Below are 25,139 nucleotides of genomic sequence, written 5' to 3'. Positions count from 1 at the left end.
GCCCCAGTCACTGGCCGGCTCCGTGTGACCTCAGAGAATCCCCAACGGAAAGGACCCCAGGGAAAAACCCGGATCCGGATCTGGATCTGTAACTCACAGCAAGAAAAGAACAACACAACACTCACCAAGAAGCCAGCAACACGCCTCCACCTTCAAAAGCCACCAATCCCAGGTGAAGAACTTGAGTGAGAGGGAAGAGGAGGAAACTCAAGGCAACAAATTCAAAACTAGACAAATGGCCCATGAAACGGGGAGCTGGCTCAGCAGCGGAGTGAATTCAAAGATGATACAAACAACTAACTGAGCTCAAAGAGAATTCCAGCACCTGAATGGAATGAAGGCCAAGGCCGTGCGTGGTGGGAAAGGGGAATTCCATAAAGGAGCAGGCATCTTGAAACACAATCCAACTGAAGTCTTGCAAATGAAGAGCTCAAGAGCCCAAATAATTGCTGGTAGGTGTCACTGGAAATGTTTAGTGTATTAAATCCAAGGAGGTTCCTCCCCACTTAATGTGCTCCTGCACTCTCCCCGTAAGAAGCCACAATGATGCCCCGTGCAGTGACTCACACCTTTAACCCTGGCTACTCAGGGAGCCTGACATCTGAAGATCATTGGAAGCCAGCCTGAGCAGGCAAGTCCATGAGCCCTTTCTCTCCAGTTAACCACCCAAAAGCCACAAGTAGAGCTGTGACTCAGGTGGTAGAGTGCCAGCCTTGAATGTAAAAGCTAAGGGAGAGTGCCCAGGCCCTGAATTCAAGCCCCAGTGCTGCTTACTTTTTAAAAAAGGAAGAAAAGAAAAAGGTTACCTCTTCAAATCAAGCCATCCTGAACTGAGCCATGGTCCTTAATCACAGCCTCTCCATAAAACAAGCCTATGACCAGCTTGTACCTGAATACTGTTCAACTATCTTATCTGAACTTTGAATTATCTTACTGTGATTAGTTAGGTTCACGGAGACTACTATTAATACATGTACTTCAGCCAGGCACTGGTGGCTCAAACTTGTAATCCTAGCTATTCAGGAGGCTAAGATCTGAACCAGATCAAAGTTCAAAACCATCCAGGGCAGAAAAGTCTGTGAGACTCCATCTCCAATTAACTGGTAAAGAAATTTAAAAAACAGACAAAAAATCCATAAGCTGGAACAGAAGTGTGATTAAAGTAGTAGAGTAGTAGAGCACCAGCCAGGAGCAAGAAAGCAGAACAAAAGCATGAGGTCCTGAGTTCAAGAAAACCCATGTACTTCAGTTTCTTGACACTGCCTCCCGTACCCCGCACCACAGACCCCGCAGCGGCTAGTCCTCAGGTCCCTGGGTTCCCACGCAGCACCGCCTGTGTGTTGTGCTGAAATGAGAATCCTCTGTTCCACCTCTCAAAATGTGGCTTCTCTGTATCTCATGATTGAATTCCCATATAACGGTGTGAACTGTGAGTTCCACACCAAGACTGAACAAATAAGTCCATTACAGCAGCAGATGTCCGTCTCTTGAAGCTGAGGCCGGGAGCTTCGTCTGCACCATCGCCCGCGGTCACCCAACTTGATGAGTAAATGGAGGCAACTGAACTTGAGGATTCATTTTCCTGACAAGTGGTCAAGCATCAGCCAATCACGAGCTCAGACATGTCCAAAATAAGGAACATGCCCAGGGAGAACCAATCAGGACATTTCTGACATCACTTCCTTTTGCTGTCTATAAATGCCTTTTGGCTCGAGATGCTGCTGCCTGATTCTTGCTTGATTTGTTTCATTGCTCAAATAGATATTGCTAATTTAGTTTTCCTTCAACAGTGACGAACGCTGTTGGGATGCTACAGCTGACACCCTTAAGTGCCAACCTGAGTCTGAAGGGAGGGTGGCCATGCCGGTCACTAAGGTCAGAGGTGATGGCTGGCAGTAAGCTCCTCCTGACCCCCTCCCGCCCTGGGGTTATTTCAGGCCAAGTCCCGGATGGCCTGCATTGCTGGTCCTGGCTCCAGCCTTCCCAGGGCCCACCCTGGGACCTCCAACTCCTCTTCCACCATGCAGAGGGAGAAGCTTCCAGAAGCAAACCTGAGCCTGCAACTTCAGCCCACACCTCCCCTGCCGGCTCCTCTTTGGGGAAGCAGCTGCCTTCTTGGCCGGGCACAGGCCCTGTCGAGACTGGTGTCCCCACGCCCCCGCCTTGTCTCCCAGGCTCCCAGCACGGACGCCAAGTCAGGGAGCCGGCTGAGCTCCTCACCACCCCGGCCCCTCCTCATGCACTGGAATGGTTTCCTTCTGCTCGTTCCCTTGGCAAACTCCTAAGCAACCTTCAAGACCCATTGGAAAAGTTACCACTGTGGTGGGTCTCCCTGATCCCTTTCTTCATGGAATGGCAGGGCTGTTCCACAGAACTGCCATCCAGATCATGGATGTGTGGTCACATATGAGCTAGATGCCCTCACGACATCCCAGGCTCTCCGGTGCCCACTTCTCCAATACCACCGGCACAGCTCTGAGGGAGGGGCCTGCCTCATGAGACTAAGAAACAGAAGAGGCAAAAAAAAAAAAAAAAAAAGAAAAAAGTCAAATGGAGGGTGACCACTGCGTCCCGGAGCAGTGGTCGCCACGCCCCAAGTCTGGACTTTGTCTGATTGGCAGAGCAAGCCAGCTGGGCCTGGCCCAACCAGGGAGGGGTGCCGGGACTCGCTCATTCCACCAGCCACAGTCACCGCCACCATGCCCGGGAGGCCCTGGGAACTGCACCTGCTGCTTCTGCTGGGGCTGGGGCTGAGGGCCCAGGAGGCCCTGCCCCCTCCCTGTGAGAGGTAGGCATGTGGGAAGGCTTGTGGGGGGGGGGGTAGGCCAGAGCTGGAGCTGTCATCAGAGCTTCGGTCCTGCGCAGGACAGAAGCATCAGAGGGGAGGCAAGGAGGGCAAGCTCTAGTCCTGGGATGAAGCCTGCCAGCCAGCGGCAAACTGACACATGACCAAAAGAAGGTAGCCAGGGCTGGGAAGGTGGCTCAGAGGTAGGGTGCTTGCGTTGCATGCATGAGGCCCTGGGTTCGATTCCTCAGCACTACATAAGCAGAAAAAGCCAGAAGTGGCGCTGTGGCTCAAGTGGTAGAGCACTAGCCTTGAGCTGAAGAGCTGAGGAACCAGAGTTCAGGCCCCACAACCAGCAAAAAAAAAAAAAAAAAAAAAAAGAATGAAGCTGGGCTTGTAATCCTAGCTACTCAGGAGGCTGAGATCTGAAGATCATTGTTTCAAAGCCATCCCGGGCAGGAAAGTCTGTGAGACTCTCATCTCCAATAAACTACTCAGAAAAAGCTGCAAGTGGTGCTGTGCTCAAGTGGTAAAGTGCTGATTTGGAGCACAAAGAGGCTCATGGACAGCTCCCAGGTCCTGAGTTCAAGTCCCAGGACTGCGGGGAAGGGGCGCGGGGGGGGGGGGGGGGAGAAAAACGAATCTCATCATTAGCATAAAACAGGAAATTTGTTCTCTAGATTGTTCCCTTAATCTCTCTGCTCAATGCTCCAAGCCTGGGTGTGAGGGACCCTCATTGCCTGTGGAGAGCGCGGGGCTCCGCCCAGGCCTGACACGCGCTCTGGCCCAGTGTGCCAGCTCCAGAAGCCTCCCTCCCCTCTCCCTCAGCCAGCACACCAGCCATTCTGCCTGGTTTTGTCTATTATAACCTGCGGCTGTGTGTGTGTGTGGGGGGTACTGGCGATGGAACTGGGGCCTCGTGTACACTAAGCCCGGCCTCTACCACTGAGCTACACCCCCCAGACCCACCACCACCCACGTCCTCTGTTGTAAGCATTTGGTTATCTGGGTTTACAGTTACTCAGTAATTAATCTGCCACTCAGCAAAACACCCAGTCCAAAGGCCCAGCGGAGAGTAGTGCCTGGAAACCTTCCCAAATGCGCCACCGCGCTCCTCCCGAGTCCTCGATCCGGCTCCGCCTTGGCAAAGCCCCGCACTGCACAGTATCACGTGGCTGGAGCGCCTTCCGGAGCAGCCTGTTCAAGACCACAACTGCCATCCGACTTGTCAGATTCCAAAAGCAGAGGTGCTGCTGGCCCTGCCCGGCTGCCTTGCTTCTGACATCTGGCAAATTCGCGTTAAGAGACCACGCCGTTCTCCTGGTCTGAGACTCTCCAGCACTAATGAGATGTCGGGTTTCCCTTACTGTGTAATCAAGTTGTTCATTCCTTTACTCTGGGCTACCTGGCCTGTCCATGTGCTATCAATGTGTTGTGTGTCCCAGTACTAGGACTTGAACTTTGGGTCTGGGCTCTGTTGCTTAGATTTTTATTCCCAAAGCTGGTATTCTACCAATTGAACTCCACTTCTGGCTTTTTGGATATCAGAGTCTCATGGACTTTTGTGCCCAGGCTGGCTTTGAACCATGATCCTCAGATCTCGGCCTCCTGAGTGGCTAGGATGACAGGCGTGAGCCATGGATCTGAAAGGTGGAAACATTAGGTTTGGTCTCTGTGCTGCTCCCGACTGCTGGCGGCGATGGTACTGTAGCAGGTGCCCCCCTTCCTAGGGGCAGGGGCTGCAGACACCCCACCAGCACCCTCGGGGTTCAGCACAGAGGTTTTGGAGAGTAACTCGAGTGCTTGGCGTGGAATCTCCCTGCTATAACAGCACAGATGCGTCCGGGGCCTGGGGCAGTCGCCCGCATTAGAACAGGAGCTGAGATGCCCTGGGGAAACTGTGTAGTCATACCTCCCTCCTTCTCCCTTCTCCCCCCCCCCAAAAATGCATTGCATCCACCCAGGGACCCTCATGTGAAGTATGAACACACAGCTGCCAGGGCGTGTCACCCTGCACTTCATGCTTTTCATTTTCAGACACCAGTGTTTGAATTGCCTGCTCCTGTTTTTTTTTATATGTGCCGTTGTTGGGGCTTGAACTCAGGGCCTTGGACTCTCACTTGGCACTCTACCCCTTGAGTCACAGCCCCACTTCTGGCTTTTTGGTGGTTCATTGGAGATAAGGGTCTCAGGGACATTCAGGATCCTCAGATCTGTTTTCTGAGTAGCTGGGATCACAGGAGTGAGCCACTGGTACCAAGCACTAAATGTGTCATTCCTAAAGCACTAAGTACCTGTCCTCTACCAGGCCTTGTACACTGTGTCAGTCAGTGGCCAGTGCTTTGCCAGGCCTTTGCTGCACAAAGCCCTTGGATGTGTATGTTACTACCCACAAGCTGCACATACGGGCACACACATACACCCACTCACACAGCTCACCATGCACACATGTATGCACACAGCTCACCACGCACACATGCACACATGCACGCACACAGCTCACCACGCACACATGCACACATGTATGCACACACCTCACCACGCACACGTGCACACACGTATGCACACAGCTCAACATGCACATGTGCACACATGTATGCACACAGCTCACCACGCACACATGCACACATGTATGCACACAGCTCACCACACATACATGCACACATGTATGCACACAGCTCACCACGCACACATGCACACATGCACACACACAGCTCACCACGCACACATGCACACATGTATGCATGCAGCTCACCATGCACACAGCTCACTATGCACACATGTATGCACACAGCTCACTATGCACACGTGTGCACATGTATGCACACAGCTCACCATGCACACAGGCATGCACACAGCTCACCATGCACACATGCACACAGGCATGCACACAGCTCACCATGCACACGTGCACACAGGCATGCACACAGCTCACCATGCACACGCGCACACATGTATGCACACAGCTCACCGTGCACACTTGTACGCACACAACTCAGCATGCACACATGTACACACACAGCTCACCATGCACACATGCACACATGTATGCACACAGCTCACCATGCACACAGGCATGCACACAGCTCACCATGCATACAGGCATGCACACAGCTCACCACGCACACATGTACGCACACAGCTCAGCATGCACATGTGCACACAGCTCACCATGCGCACATGCACACAGGCATGCACACAGCTCATCATGCACACGTGCACACATGTATGCACACAGCTTACCACGCACACAGGCATGCACACAGGCAGTCCCTGTCCAACCCGGAGCCGTTGGCCGCAGGCTGCAGCCCTTCTCCTGACCGCGCCCACCTCTGCCTGTGTCTGCAGCCAGGTGTACTGTCACGGGGAGCTCCTACACGCCGTCCAGATGGCCAAGCTCTACCCGGACGACAAGCAGTTTGTGGACATGTCCCTGTCCACGGCTCCAGGTGAGGCCCTCACACCTTCTCCTGAAGCTTCCACCCAAAGAAACAGCCATGAGAGCTCACAGAGGCCCTTCGGGGGGCGGGGGAGGCCTCTCGGGACCCGCTGAGCCCTCCCTCTGCCGTGCTCCAGACCAAGTGCTCCGCAGCTTCAGGGAGCTGGCCGAGGCCCACAACCACAGCGTCCCCGCGCCGCGGCTGCGCGAGTTCGTCCAGCAGCACTTCCGGCCTGTGGGGCAGGAGCTGGAGGCATGGTCCCCCGAGGACTGGCACGGCAGGTATGGCTCTGAGCTAGGGCTGGGCGCGGCCCCTGGGCCAGGCTATCCCCCCCTGAACCTGCTGGGCCCCACGCTCTTCCAGCCCCCGGTTCCTGCAGAGGATCGCCGACGCCAGGCTGCGCGCCTGGGCAGAGCAGCTGCACCACATCTGGAGGAAGCTGGGGAAGAAGGTAACAGCTTCCTGGGGAGAGAAGGCCGGGGTGGGAGGCGGGGGGAGGAGCCCTGAGAGCACAACCCCACCCCATGCCCATCACGAGCCCCCCCGGAAAGAACGGAGGCCAGGAGGCAAGCCCTGCTGCTCATCCTCACCCAGCAAGCCTCCTGTGCCCGGGCCTCCTGGCCTCTCCGTCTCTCCCTGAGGCTCAGTCGCTGCCAGACGGCCCTGCCTGCGGAGTCTGGAGAGAAGCCTCTCCTGTCTCCAAGGCCTGCAGAGAGGCTGGTGGTCCCTTGAGTCGCTCAGGACCCCCCAGCTCTCTCTTCCACAGACTCCTCAACTTAGGGACCCTCCAAAGCTTGTCTGCCCCTCAGCCGCGGCCCCCACCGCCCGGGGAAGGGTCGGGCTCCACCTTGCTGGGCAGAAGCTGGAGGAGGGGTTGCCCCTCGGGCCTGGCTTGGTGGTGGCAGCTGGAATTGGGGGAGGGGGGCACCGGAGGAGGGGACCAGGACCCCTCCCTCAGCCCCACCTGAGTGGAGCCATGATGGGGCCACACTCGCCTCTCCCGGCCTGCTCGGGGCTCTGCACATGTGTGAGCCCAGTCCCCACCCCCTGAAGCTGGTGCGTGGGGGACACGCACGCCGTGGCTCCCCGCCACTGGCCCCCGGCCACGCAGCAGAACCGCAGAGACAGACGTGGGCTCCCAGCCGTGGCGGCCGGACCTCCACCCCCCGGCCTCCTCCAGCCCCACCCTGGGGCGGATGCCAGGCGCCCGCCACCCCCTCTCGCCTCCCTCCAGATAAAGCCAGAGGTTCTCAGCCAGCCCGAGCGCTTCTCGCTCCTCTACTCCCCACACCCCTTCATTGTGCCTGGCGGCCGCTTTGTAGAATTCTACTACTGGTGAGCCCCACCCCCCCAGGGCAGAGGGGGGTGCAGGGAGGGGGGAGGTTAAACCAGGGCCAGTGCCCTGGATGGTGGCAGGCTGACACCTGGTGGCCCCTTCCCCCCAGGGACTCGTACTGGGTCATGGAGGGTCTGCTCCTGTCTGAGATGGTGCAGACGGTGGCCGGCATGCTGCAGAACTTCCTGGGCCTGGTGAAGACGTAAGCGCGGGCACGCGTGCGTCCACACAGGGGCACGTGTGGCCGCAGGCTTGGCGCGGGGCCGCCCGAGCCCTGCCACCGGCAGAGACTGTGAGCCGGTCTGTGTTGGCAGCTATGGGCACATCCCCAACGGCGGGCGCGTGTACTACCTGCAGAGGAGCCAGCCCCCGCTCCTGGCGCTCATGATGGACCGATACATGGACGCCACCCACAACGTCACCTTCCTGCGGTGAGCGAGCGGCGGCCTGTGCCGGCCGGGCCGGGAGCCGCGCAGCCCCGCGCTGAGTGCTGCTCGCTTCACCCCAGGGAGAACATCGAGACGCTGGCCTTGGAGCTGGACTTCTGGGCTGTCAACAGGAGCGTCTCTGTGCGCGTGGGAGGGCAGAGCTACAACCTGAACCGCTATTCCGTTGCTTACGGGGGACCCAGGTAAGACCTGGCCCCGCCGTCATGCTCTGGTGTGTCAGAAGGAAAGCTTGAGCCGGGCGCTGGCGGCTCACGCCTGGAATCCCAGCTACTCAGGAGGCTGAGATTTGAGGATGGCAGTTTGAAGCCAGCCCAGGCGGGAAAGTCTGTGAGACTGTTACCTCCAATGAACTACTAAAAGGCCAGAAGTGGCGCTGTGGCTCAGGTGGTAGAATGCTAGCCTTGAGTGACAAAAAGGTAAGGGACAGCACCCAGGCCCTACGTTCAAGCCCCAGGACTGGCGCACACACACACGCGCACACACACACACATGGGAAACTTGAGGAGAAGGGCTTAGATGCCTCTAGTCAGGTTACTCCTTCTCCCTTTCTCAGGCCAGAGTCCTACAGCAAAGACGCGGAACTGGCAGACACAGTGCCAGAAGGTGAGCAGCAACACGGGGGGTGGGGGGGGGCGGCCAGGGCGCCCGGCCTCTGCATCTGGCATGGGACCCTGTCGGCTGCTGCAGTTTCCCCACAGTCAGGCTGGCCGGGGCCCTGCTCTATCCTTCCAGGGAGCCGAGAGGCTCTGTGGGCCGAGCTGAAGGCTGGGGCCGAGTCTGGGTGGGATTTCTCTTCACGCTGGCTCGTTGGAGGCCCAAACCCTCACCTGCTCAGCAGCATCCGAACCAGCAAACTGGTGCCGGTGGACCTAAACGCCTTCCTGTGCCAGGCAGAGGAGCTCATGGGCAAATTCTACTCTTTGCTAGGTAAGTCCGGGGAGGGGCAGCCAGCACGGGTCTCCACATCCACACGGCAATGAAAGGGAGGGATAAAGAAGCCCGGGATGGTTTGGCTTTGTGCTCTAAGTGGGGCTTGAACTCAGCCCTCCTGCTCTGCCCTCAAATTTGCTGCTTTACCACTTGGACCACATTTCAACCTCTTTTTGTTCTTTTTTTTTTTTTGTCAGCTGTAGGGCTTGAACTCTGGGCCAGAATGCTGTCCCAGAGCTCTTCAGCTCAAGGCTGGTGCTCTACCACTTGAGCCACAGCGCCACTTCCAGCTTTTTCTGTGTAGGTGGTACTGAGAAATCAAACCCTAGTGTGCATGCTAGGCAAGCATTCTACCACTGAGCCACCTCCCCAGCCTGCTTTTTTTTTGGTCACGGGACTTGAATTCAGGGCCTGGGCACTGCCCCTGAGCTGTTTTGCTCTACCACTTTGAGGCACAGACGTACTTCCAGTATAAACAGTGATCCTCAGATTTCAGTCTCCCAAGCAGATAGGATTATAGGTGTGGGTCACCAGTGACCTGTGTAAGTCTCCCCTTATCCTCCCTCCCTCCGCCTGCCTTTGGAGCTGTGAGGGCCTCAGGGCTTGGAGGGAATACCCTCATCCATTCCCCCAAACACTCAACAACCCAAAGCTGCCTGCCCACACAACTACCCCTTAGAGCCAGAGAAACTCACCTAGCCAGCATGGGCCAGGGGACAGACCAAGGAGGCCCTGGGGCAATGCAGAGCCATTGGCCAGAGAACTCCGGACCAAGTGGACTGGGCTCCTGGAGGAGCATTCCCTCAGCAACAGGATTTCTTACTCTTGGGGAGGAGCATAAATGAAGGAGAGCAAAGGAGAGTGCCTAGTGCCCAGGGGCAGAGCCCCGCCCACTGAGACCGGAGGTAATGTCCCCCAGGGAACGACTCCCAGGCCACCAAGTACAGGAACCTGCGGGCCCAGCGCATGGCCGCCATGCAGGCCGTCCTCTGGCAGGAGCAGAAAGGAGCCTGGTTCGACTATGACTTAGAAAATGGCAGGAACAACTTGGAGTTTTACCCATCCAACCTCACCCCGCTCTGGGCCGGCTGCTTCTCTGACTCCAGCATCCCAGACAAGGCTCTGAAATACCTGGAGGTGAGGGGACCAGGGAGGGGGAGGAGGGGCAGCCCGCGGCCCTGCGGCAGCGCCGGCTCTGCTGACAGCACAGACCTGCAGGGCAGCCTTTCCCTCCTCTCTGAGCCTAGCTCAGCCTGTAGCTCCCACCGGGACCAGATGGGGGCAGCTGCGAGCCAAGAAGACAAGGGCCAGAAAGGGCTCAGCGAGGCCTTCCTCCTGAGGAAGCATCCTGGCTTACACTCAGTCCAGGAAATATCTGGAACCTTCTAGGACAGCCAAATCCTGACCTACCAGCATGGGATCCCGACCTCCCTCCTCAACACAGGCCAGCAGTGGGACTTCCCCAATGGCTGGGCCCCCCTCCAGGACCTGGTCATCAGAGGTAGGCAGGCAGGCAGGGGCATCTGCCAGGACCTGGCCCCACGGAGGACGGGCCAAGCTGGGCTTCTGGGTGCTGTGGACTAGAGATGCAGGCCTCCATCCTTCCCCTGCCTCCTGGGCTGTTCTGGCCCCGCTCAGCACACATGTCCAGCCCCCGTCCCTTCTCTCTACCCCGAGGGTCCAGAAAGGAGGCCTGGGGGCAAGCAAGCCCCCCGGCCTCTGCTCTGCTGGGATGGCGGCTCTGGAGACTCAGGTCCTGCCTTGCCTGGGGCCCTAGGCTTGACCATGTCAGTCTCCCCTCGGACCCAAGAAGTGGCTTTCCAGCTGGCCCAGAACTGGATCAGAACCAACTTTGACGTCTACTCCCAAAAGTCAGCCATGTATGAGAAGGTGAGCTGGCGCTGGGCGCCCCTCTGTCCCCGGGACCTCCTCCATTAGAGGAGGCCAGGGTGTCAGGCTTCTCCTGGACCAGGGCGGCCCAGCCAGGATGGTGGTGACACCCAGTGGCCATTCCTGGGAACTGCAGGGACCATTGCCGCAGGCCAGAGGAGCTGGGCTGGCTGACCTGCTGGGGTGGTGGGTGGCCTGGGGACCAGCGCCTGACCTACCACCGTCCCCTTGTCCCCAGTATGACGTCAGCAGCGGTGGACAGCCAGGTGGTGGAGGGGAGTATGAAGTCCAGGTGAGCGAGGCGGGAGTGGGCTGTTGAACACCACTGTCCCCTGCATTGCGGTGAGCCCCGCTAGGCCATGCCGTGGCCAGGGCACGTAAGCCCAGCTGCCTGGGGCGGAGCTTCCTGCTGCCCCTTGCTGCCTCTGGAGGACAGATGGCGCCAGAGACCCTGGGGAGGAGCTCCAATACCCCAAACAGGGCGCGGGTGCCCTGCCTCCTCTCCCCACTGTCCTGCCCGTCTCTAGGAGGGGTTTGGCTGGACCAATGGCGTGGCCCTGATGCTCCTGGACCGCTATGGGGACCGGCTGACCTCGGGGGCCCCGCTGGCTCTCCAGGTGCCCTGCTGTCTGGTGGCTACGCTTCTGCTCAGCTTCCTGCCTCAGTGGCCCTGAAAATGAGGACAAGGACAGCCTTCCTGTGCACGCTCCCCTGGCCTCAGTTCCTTCCTCATTAAACGGGTCCTTCCTCCCATCTGGGGGCTCTCCTGTCCCTGCCCCGCTGTCTTCTATTCTGAGGCACAGGGACGGGGCAGTGACATGGAGGTCAGCGTCCGGGGTGTGGGTCTCACTGCCCGCCCCCCGCTGGCCTGTCACGCACCTCCATAGTCCAAATGCTTTATTGTTCTGCTGAAATGCTTACAAATACTGCAAACCTCCCAGCTTAGGTCCAGGCAACCGAGGGCCGGTGCTGGGGGGAGGGCGGGGAGTTGGGCTTAGTGTTAAGGCCTGAAGGGTTGAGGCCAGGCCACTGGAGCCTGGTCCTCCTCTCTCCTTCCCATCACCCTCAGGAGGCTGGCCACAGCCCTGGGCCCTCCCCCTCCGCATCCCCTCTGCTCAGTGGGCTGAGCACCCCCTTCCGGGTCAGGCATCCACCCTGGGAGGAGAGGGCGGCGCTTAGCTTCCTCTCCCGTCCGCATTGGTGCCATCCCTCCTGGCGCTAAGCAAAGGCACGAGTGGAAGGGAGAGGGTTGGGCTGGGGGGCGGGAGCCGCAGGGAGGCGTCGGGTCCCCTCCCCCAGGAGATGCCCAGAGGGCTGGGCTGGAGAGATGATGGCTCGTACCCTCACTACCCACCGCGGGCGAGGCAGCGGGTTGCGCCTCGGAGCTGGCGAGGCGGTTAGTATGTATCCATGGCAACGAGGCGGTCTCCACGGAGACCATGGGGCTGGGTCTGCGACAGGGGGCGGGGCTGGGACCTCAAGGGTGAGGTGACACGGGAGGTGTCTGGCCCTTGAACAAAGTAGTGGAAAGTGTAAATGGAGGAGAGGCGCGGCGGAGCAGGGCTGAGCAGCGTCTGCCTGGGCGGCTGCCCCCCACCAAACGTGGCTCTGCGTGGCTCCCAGAGCCCCAAAAAGGAGCTGAAGAGGGAAGGGATCTTTGGCAGATTCTGGTACCATAATTTGTCAAAGAAAACGAGTTGGGGAGAGCAGGCGCTGCGGCGGCGGCGGCTGTCAGTGACCCTGACCTGCAGGCCCAGGAGCAACCTCCAACTTCTGGGCTCCTGAGAGGCCGTAAAGCCCCTTCCCAGCCTTTCCTCTCTGGCTGGCTCTTCAGTGACGGGAGCCCAGAACCTTACAGCACTGAACTGCGGACGCTGGCTGCACCCCCTCGGTGGGGCTCGGTGTCTCTAGGGGAGCAGAGCAGCGGGCGGCTGGGCCTGGGTCCTGGAGCCGCCATGGGGGGGGGCCAGAAGGCCCACGGCGGGTCAGTTCATGAACTGGGTGTAGCCCTCCGCCCCTGTGACGATGACGTCCATCCAGATGCGCATGGCCTCGGCAGAGGGGGCCACCATGTAGTAGAGCCGGTCGTGGGTCTTCACGCAGAAGGTGAGGGCTGGGTTTGGGCTCTGCCGAGGGAAGAGGCCAGTCTAAGGCACGGCTCACCCACTGGCCGCGCAACCCCTTCCTCCCCGGCCTCCTGTCTGCCTTTCTCCTCCCAGCCCCCAGGAGGCCCTGGAGCCGGGTCTCCCCTTCTTCCCCCTCATCTCTCCTGCCCGCCCTCGTGATCCAGGTGGGCAGAGCTCCCTCGCCCACCAATCCCATCTCAGTACTCCTGGCAGGGGGGCGGGCCCCGCTGGGGACACTGGTTCTTGGCATGACCAGGTTCAAAAGTGACAACAATAAAATCAGTCCCCAAAGGCCGGAGAGGATGGGTCTCCTCTTGGCAGAGAAGAGGCAGGAAAGCGGAAGGCAAGATGCTGGGCCACGTCCCCAGGGGAGCAGCGGTCAGGGCTAGGGGGCCTCAGGGTGCTGGCAGGAGGCAGGCTGGCTTGTACCGAGCCGCATCTCCCCTCAGTTCCCGGGTGGGACTTGGAAGTGCCCTGCACCCCGCCAGCTCTCCCTGCTCCCGCGGGCCACACCTGCACGAGACGAGACGCAGGCCTCCACCCGCCCGGGGCCAGTTAGAAGGGTAGAGGAGGGGCCCAGGGTCAGCGCAGGTGGACAAAGGAGGTGTTAATGGCGCAGTTGTGGTTAGAGCCACGTGGGGAGGGGTACCTCGGTCACCATAGTGAAGCGACAAAACCTCTTCTGGGAGGGGAGAGGGAGAAAGGAAGAGAATGTCGGCAAGAGAAGGACGCGGTGGGACCTCTGCAGAGGGCAGGCTAGGGCCCCTGCTCCCACACCGCAGAGGCCAGGCCTGCAAAGCCAGGCCGTGCCCGCCGCCCCCTTCTGCCGCTCCCGCTTCTGACCTTGGCTGCACTGCGCAGGTGGTCATAGTACACTTCCTCGATGGCCTGGAAGTAGATGACCCCCTTCAGCTTCGTCTCATGCTTGTCTGCAAATGATGAGGGCCGGGATCAGGAGGGCGGAGCCAAGGTGCACACGTGCTAAGCCTCCGGCTCTGGGAGGTGGGTGGTGGGCGTGGCTGCCCTGCACTCCCAGCACAGGCCAGCAGGGACCTTGTTCAGCCCCGGCCCGCAGTCATTGCAGAATGCAAATGACACCTTACTGCAGCGAGAATACACGGCACCGTTTTGGCACGGCCGTGGGGAAACACGCAGTCCAACCGAGGGCAGGTAGGAGTAACAAAACTCTCGGGAGCCATTTGACCACAACCGTTAAAATTAGAAAGGTAAAGCCGGGGCACCGGTGGCATGTGCCAACAATCGTAGCCACTCAGGATGCTCTAGTCTGAGAATCGTGGTTCAAAGCCAGCCAGAGCAGGAAAGTCCATGACACTCAGGAAAGTCCATGAGACTCATCTCTAATTAACCACGAAAAAGGGGAAATGGAGTTGTGGTTCAAGTGGTAGAGCACCAGTCTTGAGCACAAAGCTCAGCAACAGCACCCAGGCCCTGAGTTCAAGCCCCGGGACCACCACAACAAACTAGAAAGGTGCCAGGCACAGTGCACAAATGTCATCCCTAGAAGGCTGAGGCAGGAGAACAGAGTTCAAGACTAGTCTGGGCTAATTAGTGAGACCCTGTCTCACATAAATAGATAAATAAAACTCAAGTATCCATCAAGTAGAGATGGTCTAATAAATCATGGTGGTGATTAGGATGGAATATTGATGTCAATGGGTCTTGGCAGTTTTTTTGCTTTGGGAAGTACTGGGGCTTGCACTCTACCACCTGAGCCACACCCTGAGACCTATGATGAACTATCAGTCAACTGATAAACACAGTAATACAGAAATATCAGAAATACATGGAGAAATCTATCACTAGGTATAGATTGAAAAATACATCTATAAAATACACCAAGTTGCCAGGCACGGGTGGCTCATGCCTATATTCCTAGCTACTCAGAAGTAGCTGAGATCTGAGGACTATGATTTGAAGCCAAACCGGGCAGGAAAGTCCATGAGACTCTTTATTTCTAATAAACTACTCAGAAAAAGCCGAAAGTGGTATTGTGGCTCAAGTGGTACAGTGCTACCACTGAGCACAAAAAGGCCCAGGGACAGAGCCCAGGCCCTTAGTTCAAGTCCCAGGGCCAGAAAAAAAAAAAAAAAAAGCACCTAGTTGTAAATACCTAAAGCTCTATTTGATAGAGAAAGATCACTAAGCCACCTGAGGAGGCAGAAAGGGAATCACAGTATTACCTGCTACCTTTGATATTTTAAAAGAGAGAGAGATAAGAATGTGTGTGTCACCACGCAGCAGTGGCTCACGCCTGTCATCCTAGCTACTCAGGAGGCTGAGATCTGAGGTTTGCAGTTCAAAGCCAGCCCGGGCAGGAAAGTCCGTGAGACTCTTATCTCCAATTAACCACCAGAAAACCAGAAGTGGCGCTGTGGCTCAAGTGGTAGAGTGCTAGCCTTGAGCTGAAGAGCTGAGGGACAGCGCCCAGGCCCAGAGTTCAAGCCTCACGGCCGACCAAAAAAGAATCTTTGGTGAGGATATTTCTCAAACTTTTTCGTACATTGATATTGAACCATATGGACATGCTGACATCATATTGAGAAGAAAAAGGTACCACGGAGCCTGCGGTGCACACATAAGGCTCCACCCTGTGTGAACAGCATTAGCGCCCGCACACACAGCATAACTGAGATCGGTTGGCAGGAGGAAGGAGGGAAGCCTGCAGAGCCAGGGGACCGCGTGGTATGGAAAGCTGAGCCTGCGCCCTTCGTCTGTGGTCCACACGGCCGACAGCCGTGACCAGGAGCCTGAGCCCCATGTGAGAGGCCATGCCGGTCACTAAGGTCAGAGGTGATGGCTGGCAGTAAGCTCCTCCTGACCCCCTCCCGCCCTGGGGTTATTTCAGGCCAAGTCCCGGATGGCCTGCATTGCTGGTCCTGGCTCCAGCCTTCCCAGGGCCCACCCTGGGACCTCCAACTCCTCTTCCACCATGCAGAGGGAGAAGCTTCCAGAAGCAAACCTGAGCCTGCAACTTCGGCCCCCACCTTCCCTGCTGGCTCCTCTTCGGGGAAGCAGCTGCCTTCTTGGCCGGGCACAGGCCCTGTCGAGACTGGTGCCCCCATGCCCCTGCCTTGTCTCCCAGGCTCCCAGCACGGACGCCAAGTCAGGGAGCCGGCTGAGCTCCTCACCACCCTCAGCCGGCCCGCTCTTCATGCACTGGAATGGTTTCCTTCTGCTCGTTCCCTTGGCAAACTCCTAAGCAATCTTCAAGACCCATGGCAAAAATCATCACTTCAACACACCGTGGTGACTCCCCTGTCTAGAATTCACCATGCTGAATCCGAGCCCTCCTCGATCTATTCATAACTTCACCTGTGCCAACACCAGCCGCACATCACGGCACTAGAACAATGTGGGGATGGGGAAGTCCTTGGCACCGAGACCCAGAGGTGCAGCTCCGCAGCAGATCACCTGCCTAGCACGAGCAAGGCCCCAGTCCCACCCAGGTGTCACCAAACCAAACCCTCTCCGAGAGTGGGGAGAGGGGGTGAACGCAGCTTCCCATGAGCCAGGGGGTGCTTAGGAAATCCAGGCCTGCAGCTTGCTAACAAGCGCACAATGCAAGAACACATTCCAAGCATCTAGCACCTGTCACTTCACCACAATGAGCCCGGATGACGTCCCAGGACAGACAGACCCCGGAGAACTGCTCGGAGGAGGGTGGGAGCTGGCCTGGGCAAGGTAGACTCTCCAAAGCCTTCACAGAGCCCACCTGCACCTGGCTGCCGGCCCCATGGGCAAGGCACATCGGGGTCCTGGTCCTTGTCCCATCTCCAATGCTTCTCCCTCAGGGCAAGGACGCTGGCTCTAGGCCTGGCCACCCCGCTGGCTCCTGCTGGCTCCCACTTCTTCCTTCACTGGGAAGAGTGACCCGCCCCTCCCCACCCACCCCGCCTTGGGCAGCTAGGGTCTGGCCCCGCCCGCTTCCTCTCCATCGCTCTAATTCTGGATTTAACAGCCTTTGGACCACACCACCCCTGGGCTTGCTGTGACACCCATTATCTCTGGTTATACCTCTGGCTGTCAAATGTCTGCTTCCTTCTGTGTCCACCACCTGCCAGAACGTGGTCTCCTTTTGTTTCATAGATGTGAAGGATGGCTGCAATTGGCAAGCACCAGCCCAGCACCTGGCACAGGGTCAGTGCTGGCTTCCTGCCTGTGCCAGCCTCTCCTGCTCCTTCCTTACACAGGAAGTTGCGCCCGGAACTGGATCTCTCTCCGCTTCCGCTCTGTCTCTTAGAGCTTAGGAGACTGGGCAAGCGTCCTGATCTTTAACACGGGCTCCCTATTTAGTTCTAATTAGCTTTGCTCGTAGGAGTGCAAGCCTGGAGGCCGCTGCGCGTGGCACTTGGCTCACATGTGCGGGTAGATAGCATAAACGTGCGCTCTTGTGATTGTGTGTTATCACCACCCACTCAACTATCACTCTGCCTCTCACCTTGACCTTTCTCCGAAATGAGCAGTCTATCAGCCTCAACATCCTCCCTGCACCTGCTTCTCCCTCTCCCGAAAGCCCCTGGCCGCCCCAGCCCAGGTGAGGAGAACACCTGTGGCCCTGCCCCTCCCCAGCCAGGTCTCGGGAGGGGAGGGGAGGATGCTGTGGTGCGCAGGGCCGTGGTTCCTCAGCCAGCCCCTCGTTCTGGGCCGGGGAGGGCTCTGCACCTCATACTCCACCAAGGGAAATGCAGACAGGGTTTGGGAGGGCAAACTACACAGAACCAGGGCAAGGGGACAGGTGGGAGCTGCCTGCCCTGGGCTGGCCCGAGGCTCCTGGCCCTGCTTGGTGCTGAGGAGTCCTGAGGGAGCTGAGCGGCGGCCCCGGGCCTCACCCAGTGCTCACGGCAGCTGTCGTCCATCAGAAAACTTGCTGCTACTTTATTACTGTTATTATTATTTGTGAGCTAGCCAGTACTGGGGCTTGGACTCCGGGCCTGGGAGCTGTCTTTTAGTTTTTTCACTCAAGGCTGGTGCTCTACTACTTGAGCCACAGCCTCACTTCTGGCCTTTTGGTGATTAACTGGACATAATCGTCTCATAGACTTTTCTGCCTGGGCTGGCTTCAAAGCTTCAGATCTGAGCCTCTTGAGTCACTAGGATTACAGGCCTGAGCCCCTAATTCAGGGCTTACTGTGATTCGACTCTTTGATCAGTATCTGCCGCCCTGGGAATGAGCTCCAGGAGAGTGAGCTGTGGCCATCTTGCTTGTCCCACAGCCTAGAACTCTGCCCGGAACCTTCTAGATGCTTAGTAATACTACAGAGTGAGCATGTGGAGATGAACTAAGTACATTCTACGCTTTTCCCAGCCAGAGCCTCTGGACCCCTCCTTGGAGACTTCTGGATTCGCTGTGGGGGATGTGGAGCCCGGGGCCCCTGCTCTGCGCGCAGGGCTGCCCGGTGACACTCACCCACGTAGTAGGAGAGGGTGCGCTTGAGCCGGTCAAACACAAACCAGCGCTTCTTCCATGACTTAATCTTGCCGCCCATCTTGACCAAGTAGCCACGGCAGACCTGGTGGGAAGGGGCGATGAGGAAGGACCGAACGGGCGGTTGCAGGCATTTCTCCATTGTCTGTCCCTGTACTCATGGGGCTGTCCCCGCATCCCCTCAGGCAGACACCAATCTAACCACCCCACCCGGCCAGGCTGGGGCAGGAATGGAGGCCACTGTTCCACGGCCCGTGAGGGCCTGACGCTGCGCCCGGTTCCCGGCGGCCTGTGCCGTGCAGGCCTGGTACCTTGCTGCTGAGCACCACGTGCAGGCACGTGTCCACTCCGTGGCCTGAGGACTCGATGTGCGTCTTCAGGTCAAAGTCCTCCTTCCGGATTGGCAGGTAACGGGTCAGGGGCCGAGCCTGGGGGCAAAGGGCAAGGTCAACAATCTCTCGTCCCCTCATTCCCTTGTCCTCACCTCTCATCTTCAGTCCTGAATCCCCTCCAACCGAACACACGTGTGCACACAGGACGCACACATGCACACACACACACACACTCCTCAGCTGGAACAAGCCTGAGTGGCTCTCTGCTTCTGGGGGCCAATGAGTCCCAGGTGTAGGTTGGCTTGTGCAAAGCAAACAGCGATATGTGTGAGTGTGCACACGCACACATGTGTGCACGCCAGTACTGGACCTTGAATTCAGAACCTGGGCACTGTCCCTTAGCATTTCACTCAAGGTTATCACATTATTACTTAAGTCACAGCTCTACTTCAAACTTCTTAGTAGTTAATTGGAAGTAAGAGTCTCATGGACTTTCCCACTCTGGCTGGCTTCCAAGAGTGATCCTCAGATCTTGGCCTCCTGTGAAGCTAGGATTACAGGTGTGAGCCACAGGTGTCAGGCTGCCAACAGCAACTAGAAAACAGGCTCAACAGCCCAGGAGAGGGCCCGAGATGTCCCTACTCCCCTAAACCTTCACCATCCAGCCGGCCACCAGCACACCCTGCACCCGCTAACCTGGGAAAACTGCTTCTCCCGCATCTTGACCTCCTTCTCCACCAGCTGCTGCCTCCGGGCACTCTCGCTCTGCAGCCTCCGCTCTACCTGCTCGCGCCTCCGCCGCTCCTCCTCCAGGGCCTGCCGCCGCTGCTCCATCTCCCGTTCCTGGCACAAAGCCAGCGATCAGTGCCCACAGTCAGCCTGGGGTTCCCCCTCCCCGCTCCCTTCAGGCCTGAGCAGCCCCGCAGGAGGCATGCACTTCAGAGGCTGGCCTGACGGAAGAGGCCCACCCTCTCCACCAGCTCTGTGGGCTGAGAACAAACGCCTTCACCAGTGATTGCCCTGGCTTAGAGCCTTGCTTTGCTACCACTATGGGCTGTGACTCAACACCTCATTTCAGCTCTCTACGCCTCATATGCCTCATCTGAAAAATGGGACTCAGAACACCTCCTTCTGGGCCTGGTATCGCTGGCTCACGCCTGTCATCCTAGCTACTCAGGAGGCTGAGATCTGAGGATCGTGGTTTGAAGCCAGCCAGGGCAGGATGTCTGTGAGACTCTTCTCTCCAATGAACCACCAAAAAGTGGGTAGTGGAGCTGTGGCTCAAAGTGGTAGAGTGCTAGCCTTGAGCCAAAAAGCTCAGGGACAGCGCCGAGGGCCTGAATTCAAGCCCCATGATCAATTAACAAGCACAAAAAGATGCAGAGTGCCTCAAAAGAGATAGATCACCTGCAATGTGTCCCGTGTGCCCCAGGCACAGGTTCCCTCGGCCTGTTTGTGCCCACGGCCCCTCTCTGCCAAGTCCCAGCTTGAAAGGGACATGACTGGCTTCCTTCAAGACTCCTCAGGCAAAACTTTTGTCTAGGCTTGGCTGCCTGCCTCCTCCTCCATTCTACACTGCAACCCCCAGGTCCTGTGTCCTGCCTTTCCTAATCATCCCCCAAAGGAATGGGTTACGAATCCAAAGCCCCATGGCTCTTAAAGGGTCCTCAGAAATAAGCCTAGGGGCAGAGGCTCCAATACAAGACACCTAGGACTGGAACGAGGTCATTGTCCGGCAGCCTTCCGTCCTGCCACGCTGGGAGGCCTCAACCTGCTGGGTCTCCCATGCCCCAGTTGAGACACACAAACGTGTACAGCGCTTTACCCTGAGGGCGCGCTGTGCAGTTCATGGGGGTGGAAGGGCTTGGCAGGCAGAGGGCCGCTCTCTGCCCCACCGCTCCTGCCTCCAGGCTGAGCCAGCCTCACCCTGGACTCCATGAGACGGCTCTTCTCCGCGTGGGCCTCTCTCAGCATCTTCTCCATCTCTTCGATCTTGCCCAAATCCAGACCACTGGTGCTGGGAAGGAAAGGGGGAGAGAAGAGGCGTCAAGGCGTGGGAGGGGAGCTGTGGCAGGGGCGGCGGGCGGGGCGTGGGAGGCACCTGGACATGTCGGGGGAGCAGGCCGAGTTGCCCCCCGTGGAGATGCTGGTCTCCATGCTGTCTGAGCTCTCCAGGCTCAGCGTGTCGTAGGCATGCTCACCCTCCTCGCCACGCTCCCGCCCGGCAGGCAGGTGGTGCAGGATGGAGTGGTGCATGATGGGGGGGAAGGCCGAGGGGCCTGCGGGGAAGGGCGCCGGCCCGTGCAGGGCTTCCCACTGGCACTGCGCCTCGGCCGCTGCCTTCTGCTTCAGCTCAGCCAGCCGGCGGCGCTGCTCCTCGATCACCTGCTGCCCTGGGGGAGGGACGGGCAGGCGTCACTGTGTGTTCTCCACCAATCTGGAGAGGGAACACAGGAGCAGCATGGCCAGAGCAAGGGTGAACACGGGGCAGCCCTCCAGCACCAGCAACCCGGAAGCCCCCACAGCTCCGGGCCGGGGACTCCACCACGGTCAGGCTCTGGTCCTCTTTGCACGTCCTGAGCCCGCACAGGGAACAGCCCAGCCCAGCTGGTGCCCAGGAAGCACGATGGCCAGTGGCCCCAGACCACAACCAAGGCGTGCACACGTGAGCAGGGCGCATGCAGCACCCTGCCTGCTGCGGGAGGAGCCAGGGGAGCTGGCAGGAGCCACGGGGGGGGGTCCCCCACAGTGCAGAAGCGAGAGCAAGATCAGAAGAGAAGACCTCAGAGACAAGGGGATACAGAGCCAAGCACCCCAACCCGGCGAAGCCTGGGAGCCTGTCTACGGGCGGGGGGGGGGGGGGGACACATGCTGACACGGCAGGGGCGGCCTGGCCAAAGCCACGCCCTCATGACCTCTACCTGCTGGGTCGTCGGATGGGAGGGGCTCGGCAGGAAGCAACTCGACTGGCGTGGGGGACCCCAGGCAGAGGGTGCAGGAGAGAGACACAGAGGGGATCAGAGGAGAGAGAGGCACAGACACGGGCTATCAAAACAACCCAAATGCACACTGGGTCCCCGGAGCCAGTGTCTCAGAGAACGGATGCTGGAGGTCACCAGGGGGCCGCCTGTGCAGACAGGGCGACGTGTAGCCCTGCTGGGCTAACAAGCACGCCCCAAGGGCCGCCGTTCTCCATGATGCCCAGCCTCCCCGACCCTTCATCCCAGCCTGGAGTCTTTATTAAAACAATGTCCAGGAAAGCGCTTCTTTTTTTGTCGGAACTAAATTCCTCCTGCTCTTGCACAGAACTCAAAGGACAAAACCATGGTGGGGGGGGGGGGGGTGGACGAGGACGTGGGGGCGGGGCGGAGCTGGCATGGCGGCCACTCACCCTTCTGCTGCAAGGCCAGCTGCCGCTTGGTCTCGATGTCCTGCAGTGTGGCTGCCAGGTTGCGAGGGAGGCTGCCCGTGCCGTTCTGTGCGAGCAGAGCACTCTGCAGAGGAAGGAGAGCGTGGGCATGGGGGCCTGGCACACTCACACTCTCCCCAGGGCCCTGCATGGCCGTCCCCATCCCCACCACCATCTGCTTCCTCAGACCTTCGGGGAGGGGCTGCGGCCTAGAGTAGCCACACTGAGCTGGGAGGAAGAGGAGGAGGAGCCAGAGGAGGAAGGCAGGGGGCCACTCCGGGTCCTGGGCAAGGGGCTGGTGAGCTCACCATCCATCTTGGAACGATAAACCTAGAGAGAAGAGATGGTGCCCAGTGAGCCCCAGCTCCTTCGCTGGCTGACACTGCCGTGTCACTCGGGCCAGCTGCGGTGGGAGGCGACACCCCAGCACCAGGCCTCTGAGGACTTTCTGGCTCCAGCTGGCCATGGGGTTGGGCCTCCTGGACCGGCCCAGTGGGCAGAATCCAGTAGCAGCTGCCAGGCCTGTTTGCAGGCCTTTCTTCCCTGAGCCAATCTGTGGCCGAACCCAGGCTCTGCGACAGACCTGAGAGCTGACCTCACAGTGGTTTGTGTCTGTGGCAGAGCCGTGCGGACAGGTGGAGGAGTGGATCCTTCTGCCTCCGGCTCTGTCACCAGCCAGCTGTGTGACCTTGGGCCACGTGCCCAAGCCCAGGCTGCCTTGTCTGCTAAGGAAGGAGCAGGACTAGAGTGAATAAGGGACAAGCCCTGCCCAGCACTGAGGCATGACGACCATGGCTTTTGGACCCCGGGCTGTGTGGGGTCTGCTGAGATCACACACCTTCCCCGCGCCCCAGAGTCTGATCTGAGAAATGAGAGCCAACACCATCTGCCTCCAAGGGCTATGATGATGATGAGATGAATCAAAGCCGGCCAGAGCCCCCAGCCAGCTGGACATCCAGTGCGGGTGTCACGTGTGTTACACGACTCAGATTCCTCCAGAAGGAACACAGGGGTTTAGCTGAGGTCCAGCACTTCATTCAAGAATGAATTTTGAGCGGTGGAATCTTAAGGTCTAGAGGGGAGAGGGAGAGGACATCCAAGCCCTTGTCCCTCCATATGGGGCAAACCTCAGGAGGCAGGAAGGTCTCGAGACTCCTTGTCCTCCTCTTTGCTGCCTCCAAGTGCCTCCCCTGGGAAGATCAGGAGAAGGAAACATCGGCAGCTCCCCAAGGGCACACTGGTTCCAGCGGCAATGGACCCCAGAGAGTGTCCAGGCCCCGGACTCGGTGAGGAGCTCTGGGGAGAACTCCTTTCCATTAGGCTCAGGAGGCTGGACCTCCAGCGGCCCCATATGCCAGGATGGCAGGATGGCTGCCTGGGGGGAGACCCGCCCTCCCCAGGCCCAGAAGGCCTGACTTGCTCTGCTGGCTGAGCCCACTAGCCAAGGCACGCTGTGTGGTTGAAGGATCTGCAGGCGACACTCAGAGCAGGCAAGAGTGTGACCTGGGGAGGACCAGCGGTGAGGGTTACCTGAAGCTGACGGGTAGCTTTGGCGGGCAGAGGTGGGGGGGAGGAGCGAGGGGAGGCAGCAGCAGGGCCAGTCCTCAGCCCGGCCATCAGCTCCTGGTACCACTGCTCTAAGTCTACAGCGGGGAGCAGCAGCTTCTCCATCTGGAGGGGCAGGAGGAGGGCAAGGATAGAGAGGGAGGGCCAGGACAGGAAGGGGAGGAAGAGGAAGAAGGAAGGATAGGATGAGAGAACAGAAGACGGGAGGGAGAGGGAAGGGAAAGGAGGAAGGAAGGGAGATGGGGTGAAGGAAGGAAGGGAGTGAGGGTGGGTGGGAAGGAGGAAGGAAGGAGCGCATAAAGAGAAGGAGAAGAAAAACAGTGAGATGACAGCTGTCCCCAATGGGCTAAAGGCAAAGAGAAAGTGTGGGAGTACAATTCCCAGAGTGGCAGACACATGCTCTGCCTGCCGGCCGGCCAGCCGGGACCTGCAGGTGCCAGATACTCCCCTGGCACTGGCCTAGAGCCGCGAGGCCAGCGAGCAGGGGCCACACACACCCAGACAGAGCACACCAGCCGGGGGGCGGGGAAGGCACCCACCTTGGGTGAAGGCGTGACGGAAGCCAAGGAGGAGGAGGAGGAGGACAGCACAGGAGGAAGGCAGGTGGTGGGAACCAGGTCCCGGGGACACAGACCTGGCGTGGGGGGCGGGGGCATGGGCGAGGAACCCCACGTCACCTTTAGCTGATCAAGCGTCACGTACTTGGGGGGTAGGCCAGATGTAGGAGGGAATACAAGAAGTAAATGGGACTGGAACCCAAGGGCTCACTCTACCCACAGGGGGCGGGGGTGGGGGGAGGCACAGAGCGAGAGTGGCCCTGGTGCTGACAGCCACAGTCCTTCCTAGAACAGAAGGCCAGGCCTGCCCCACCCCAGGCCAGCAGGAGCTGAGGACAGCTCCCAAGGCTCCAGGGAAGAAAGGAATCCATTGTGGAGCCCTTGAGCCAGCTGCCCTCGTCCCCTGCTGCTGGAGACAGACCCTGCCGTCCCCCCACCTCCTCCCAGACTGAGGCACGGTGGAGGCCCCTGGGCACAGGTGGGCACACTCGGTGGCTGGTACCTCGCTCTCAGGCAGGGTCTGGGGGAGCACGCTGGGGAAGGTGGTAGAAGCAGAGGGGTCCAAGCAGGCGCACAGCTGGAGAGCCTCTGCCAGACTCACATACTCCTAGAGTGCCCGCGGCAGGGGCAGAGAAGAGGTTAATAGGGTTCAGCTAAGTACCCCACATTCCACACTGCATGCCAGGCACAGGGTCGGCGCTCCATGTCAAGATGAGAGCCAGAGCCGAGCTGAAGCTCTCAGCTGTCCACAAGGACCAAAGGTGGCTGTCGGGGCCAGGGCACCCACAGGGCCCGAGGGTGGGCAGATCTGAGGGCCGCAGGTGCCTCTTGATCTCCCCTTTGGGCCCCTCTTGGCATTTAGCCATTATCCCG

At 58.9% G+C, this 25,139-nt stretch overlaps 2 protein-coding genes across 32 annotated transcripts in view; one reads left to right on the top strand and one right to left on the bottom strand.

Annotated features, from left to right (window-relative positions):
• The first annotated feature begins 2,691 nt into the window (after nucleotides 1–2,691).
• LOC138810774 (trehalase-like) lies at nucleotides 2,692–11,583 on the top strand. Its single transcript, XM_069998019.1, has 15 exons — nucleotides 2,692–2,788; nucleotides 6,134–6,234; nucleotides 6,362–6,506; nucleotides 6,589–6,676; nucleotides 7,460–7,560; nucleotides 7,671–7,763; nucleotides 7,876–7,992; nucleotides 8,070–8,192; nucleotides 8,564–8,613; nucleotides 8,743–8,937; nucleotides 9,860–10,077; nucleotides 10,330–10,441; nucleotides 10,718–10,830; nucleotides 11,069–11,122; nucleotides 11,358–11,583. Exons 1-15 carry the CDS (start codon nucleotides 2,700–2,702, stop codon nucleotides 11,502–11,504), a joined length of 1,746 nt encoding a protein of 581 aa, XP_069854120.1. The 5' UTR covers nucleotides 2,692–2,699; the 3' UTR covers nucleotides 11,505–11,583.
• A 129-nt stretch (nucleotides 11,584–11,712) lies between these two features.
• Nucleotides 11,713–25,139, bottom strand: part of LOC138810773 (pleckstrin homology-like domain family B member 1) — a 44,074-nt gene continuing 30,647 nt past the window's right edge. For 8 of the 31 annotated variants that reach the window (XM_069997994.1, XM_069997991.1, XM_069997992.1 and 5 more), the window contains 14 exons: nucleotides 24,769–24,873; nucleotides 24,249–24,410; nucleotides 23,674–23,814; nucleotides 22,333–22,473; nucleotides 22,126–22,228; nucleotides 21,656–21,700; nucleotides 20,836–21,127; nucleotides 20,661–20,751; nucleotides 19,431–19,577; nucleotides 18,714–18,830; nucleotides 18,385–18,487; nucleotides 13,800–13,885; nucleotides 13,606–13,638; nucleotides 11,713–12,956 (listed from right to left, as the gene is read on the bottom strand). In XM_069997994.1, coding sequence (XP_069854095.1) covers nucleotides 12,816–12,956; nucleotides 13,606–13,638; nucleotides 13,800–13,885; nucleotides 18,385–18,487; nucleotides 18,714–18,830; nucleotides 19,431–19,577; nucleotides 20,661–20,751; nucleotides 20,836–21,127; nucleotides 21,656–21,700; nucleotides 22,126–22,228; nucleotides 22,333–22,473; nucleotides 23,674–23,814; nucleotides 24,249–24,410; nucleotides 24,769–24,873 — 1,707 coding nt within the window. In that variant the 3' untranslated portion in view covers nucleotides 11,713–12,815. The remainder of the gene's footprint in view (nucleotides 12,957–13,605; nucleotides 13,639–13,799; nucleotides 13,886–18,384; nucleotides 18,488–18,713; nucleotides 18,831–19,430; nucleotides 19,578–20,660; nucleotides 20,752–20,835; nucleotides 21,128–21,655; nucleotides 21,701–22,125; nucleotides 22,229–22,332; nucleotides 22,474–23,673; nucleotides 23,815–24,248; nucleotides 24,411–24,768; nucleotides 24,874–25,139) is intronic. The other 23 variants (XM_069997997.1, XM_069998003.1, XM_069998002.1 and 20 more) reach the window with 11 other exon arrangements.

The sequence above is a fragment of the Dipodomys merriami genome, unplaced genomic scaffold (assembly GCF_024711535.1).
Source record: "Dipodomys merriami isolate MVZ:Mamm:240054 unplaced genomic scaffold, mDipMer1.0.p SCAF_509, whole genome shotgun sequence".
Taxonomy (NCBI): Eukaryota; Metazoa; Chordata; class Mammalia; order Rodentia; family Heteromyidae; genus Dipodomys; species Dipodomys merriami.
The sequence above is the reverse complement of the archived record's forward strand: the minus strand, read 5'-3'. Positions and strand labels throughout refer to the sequence as shown.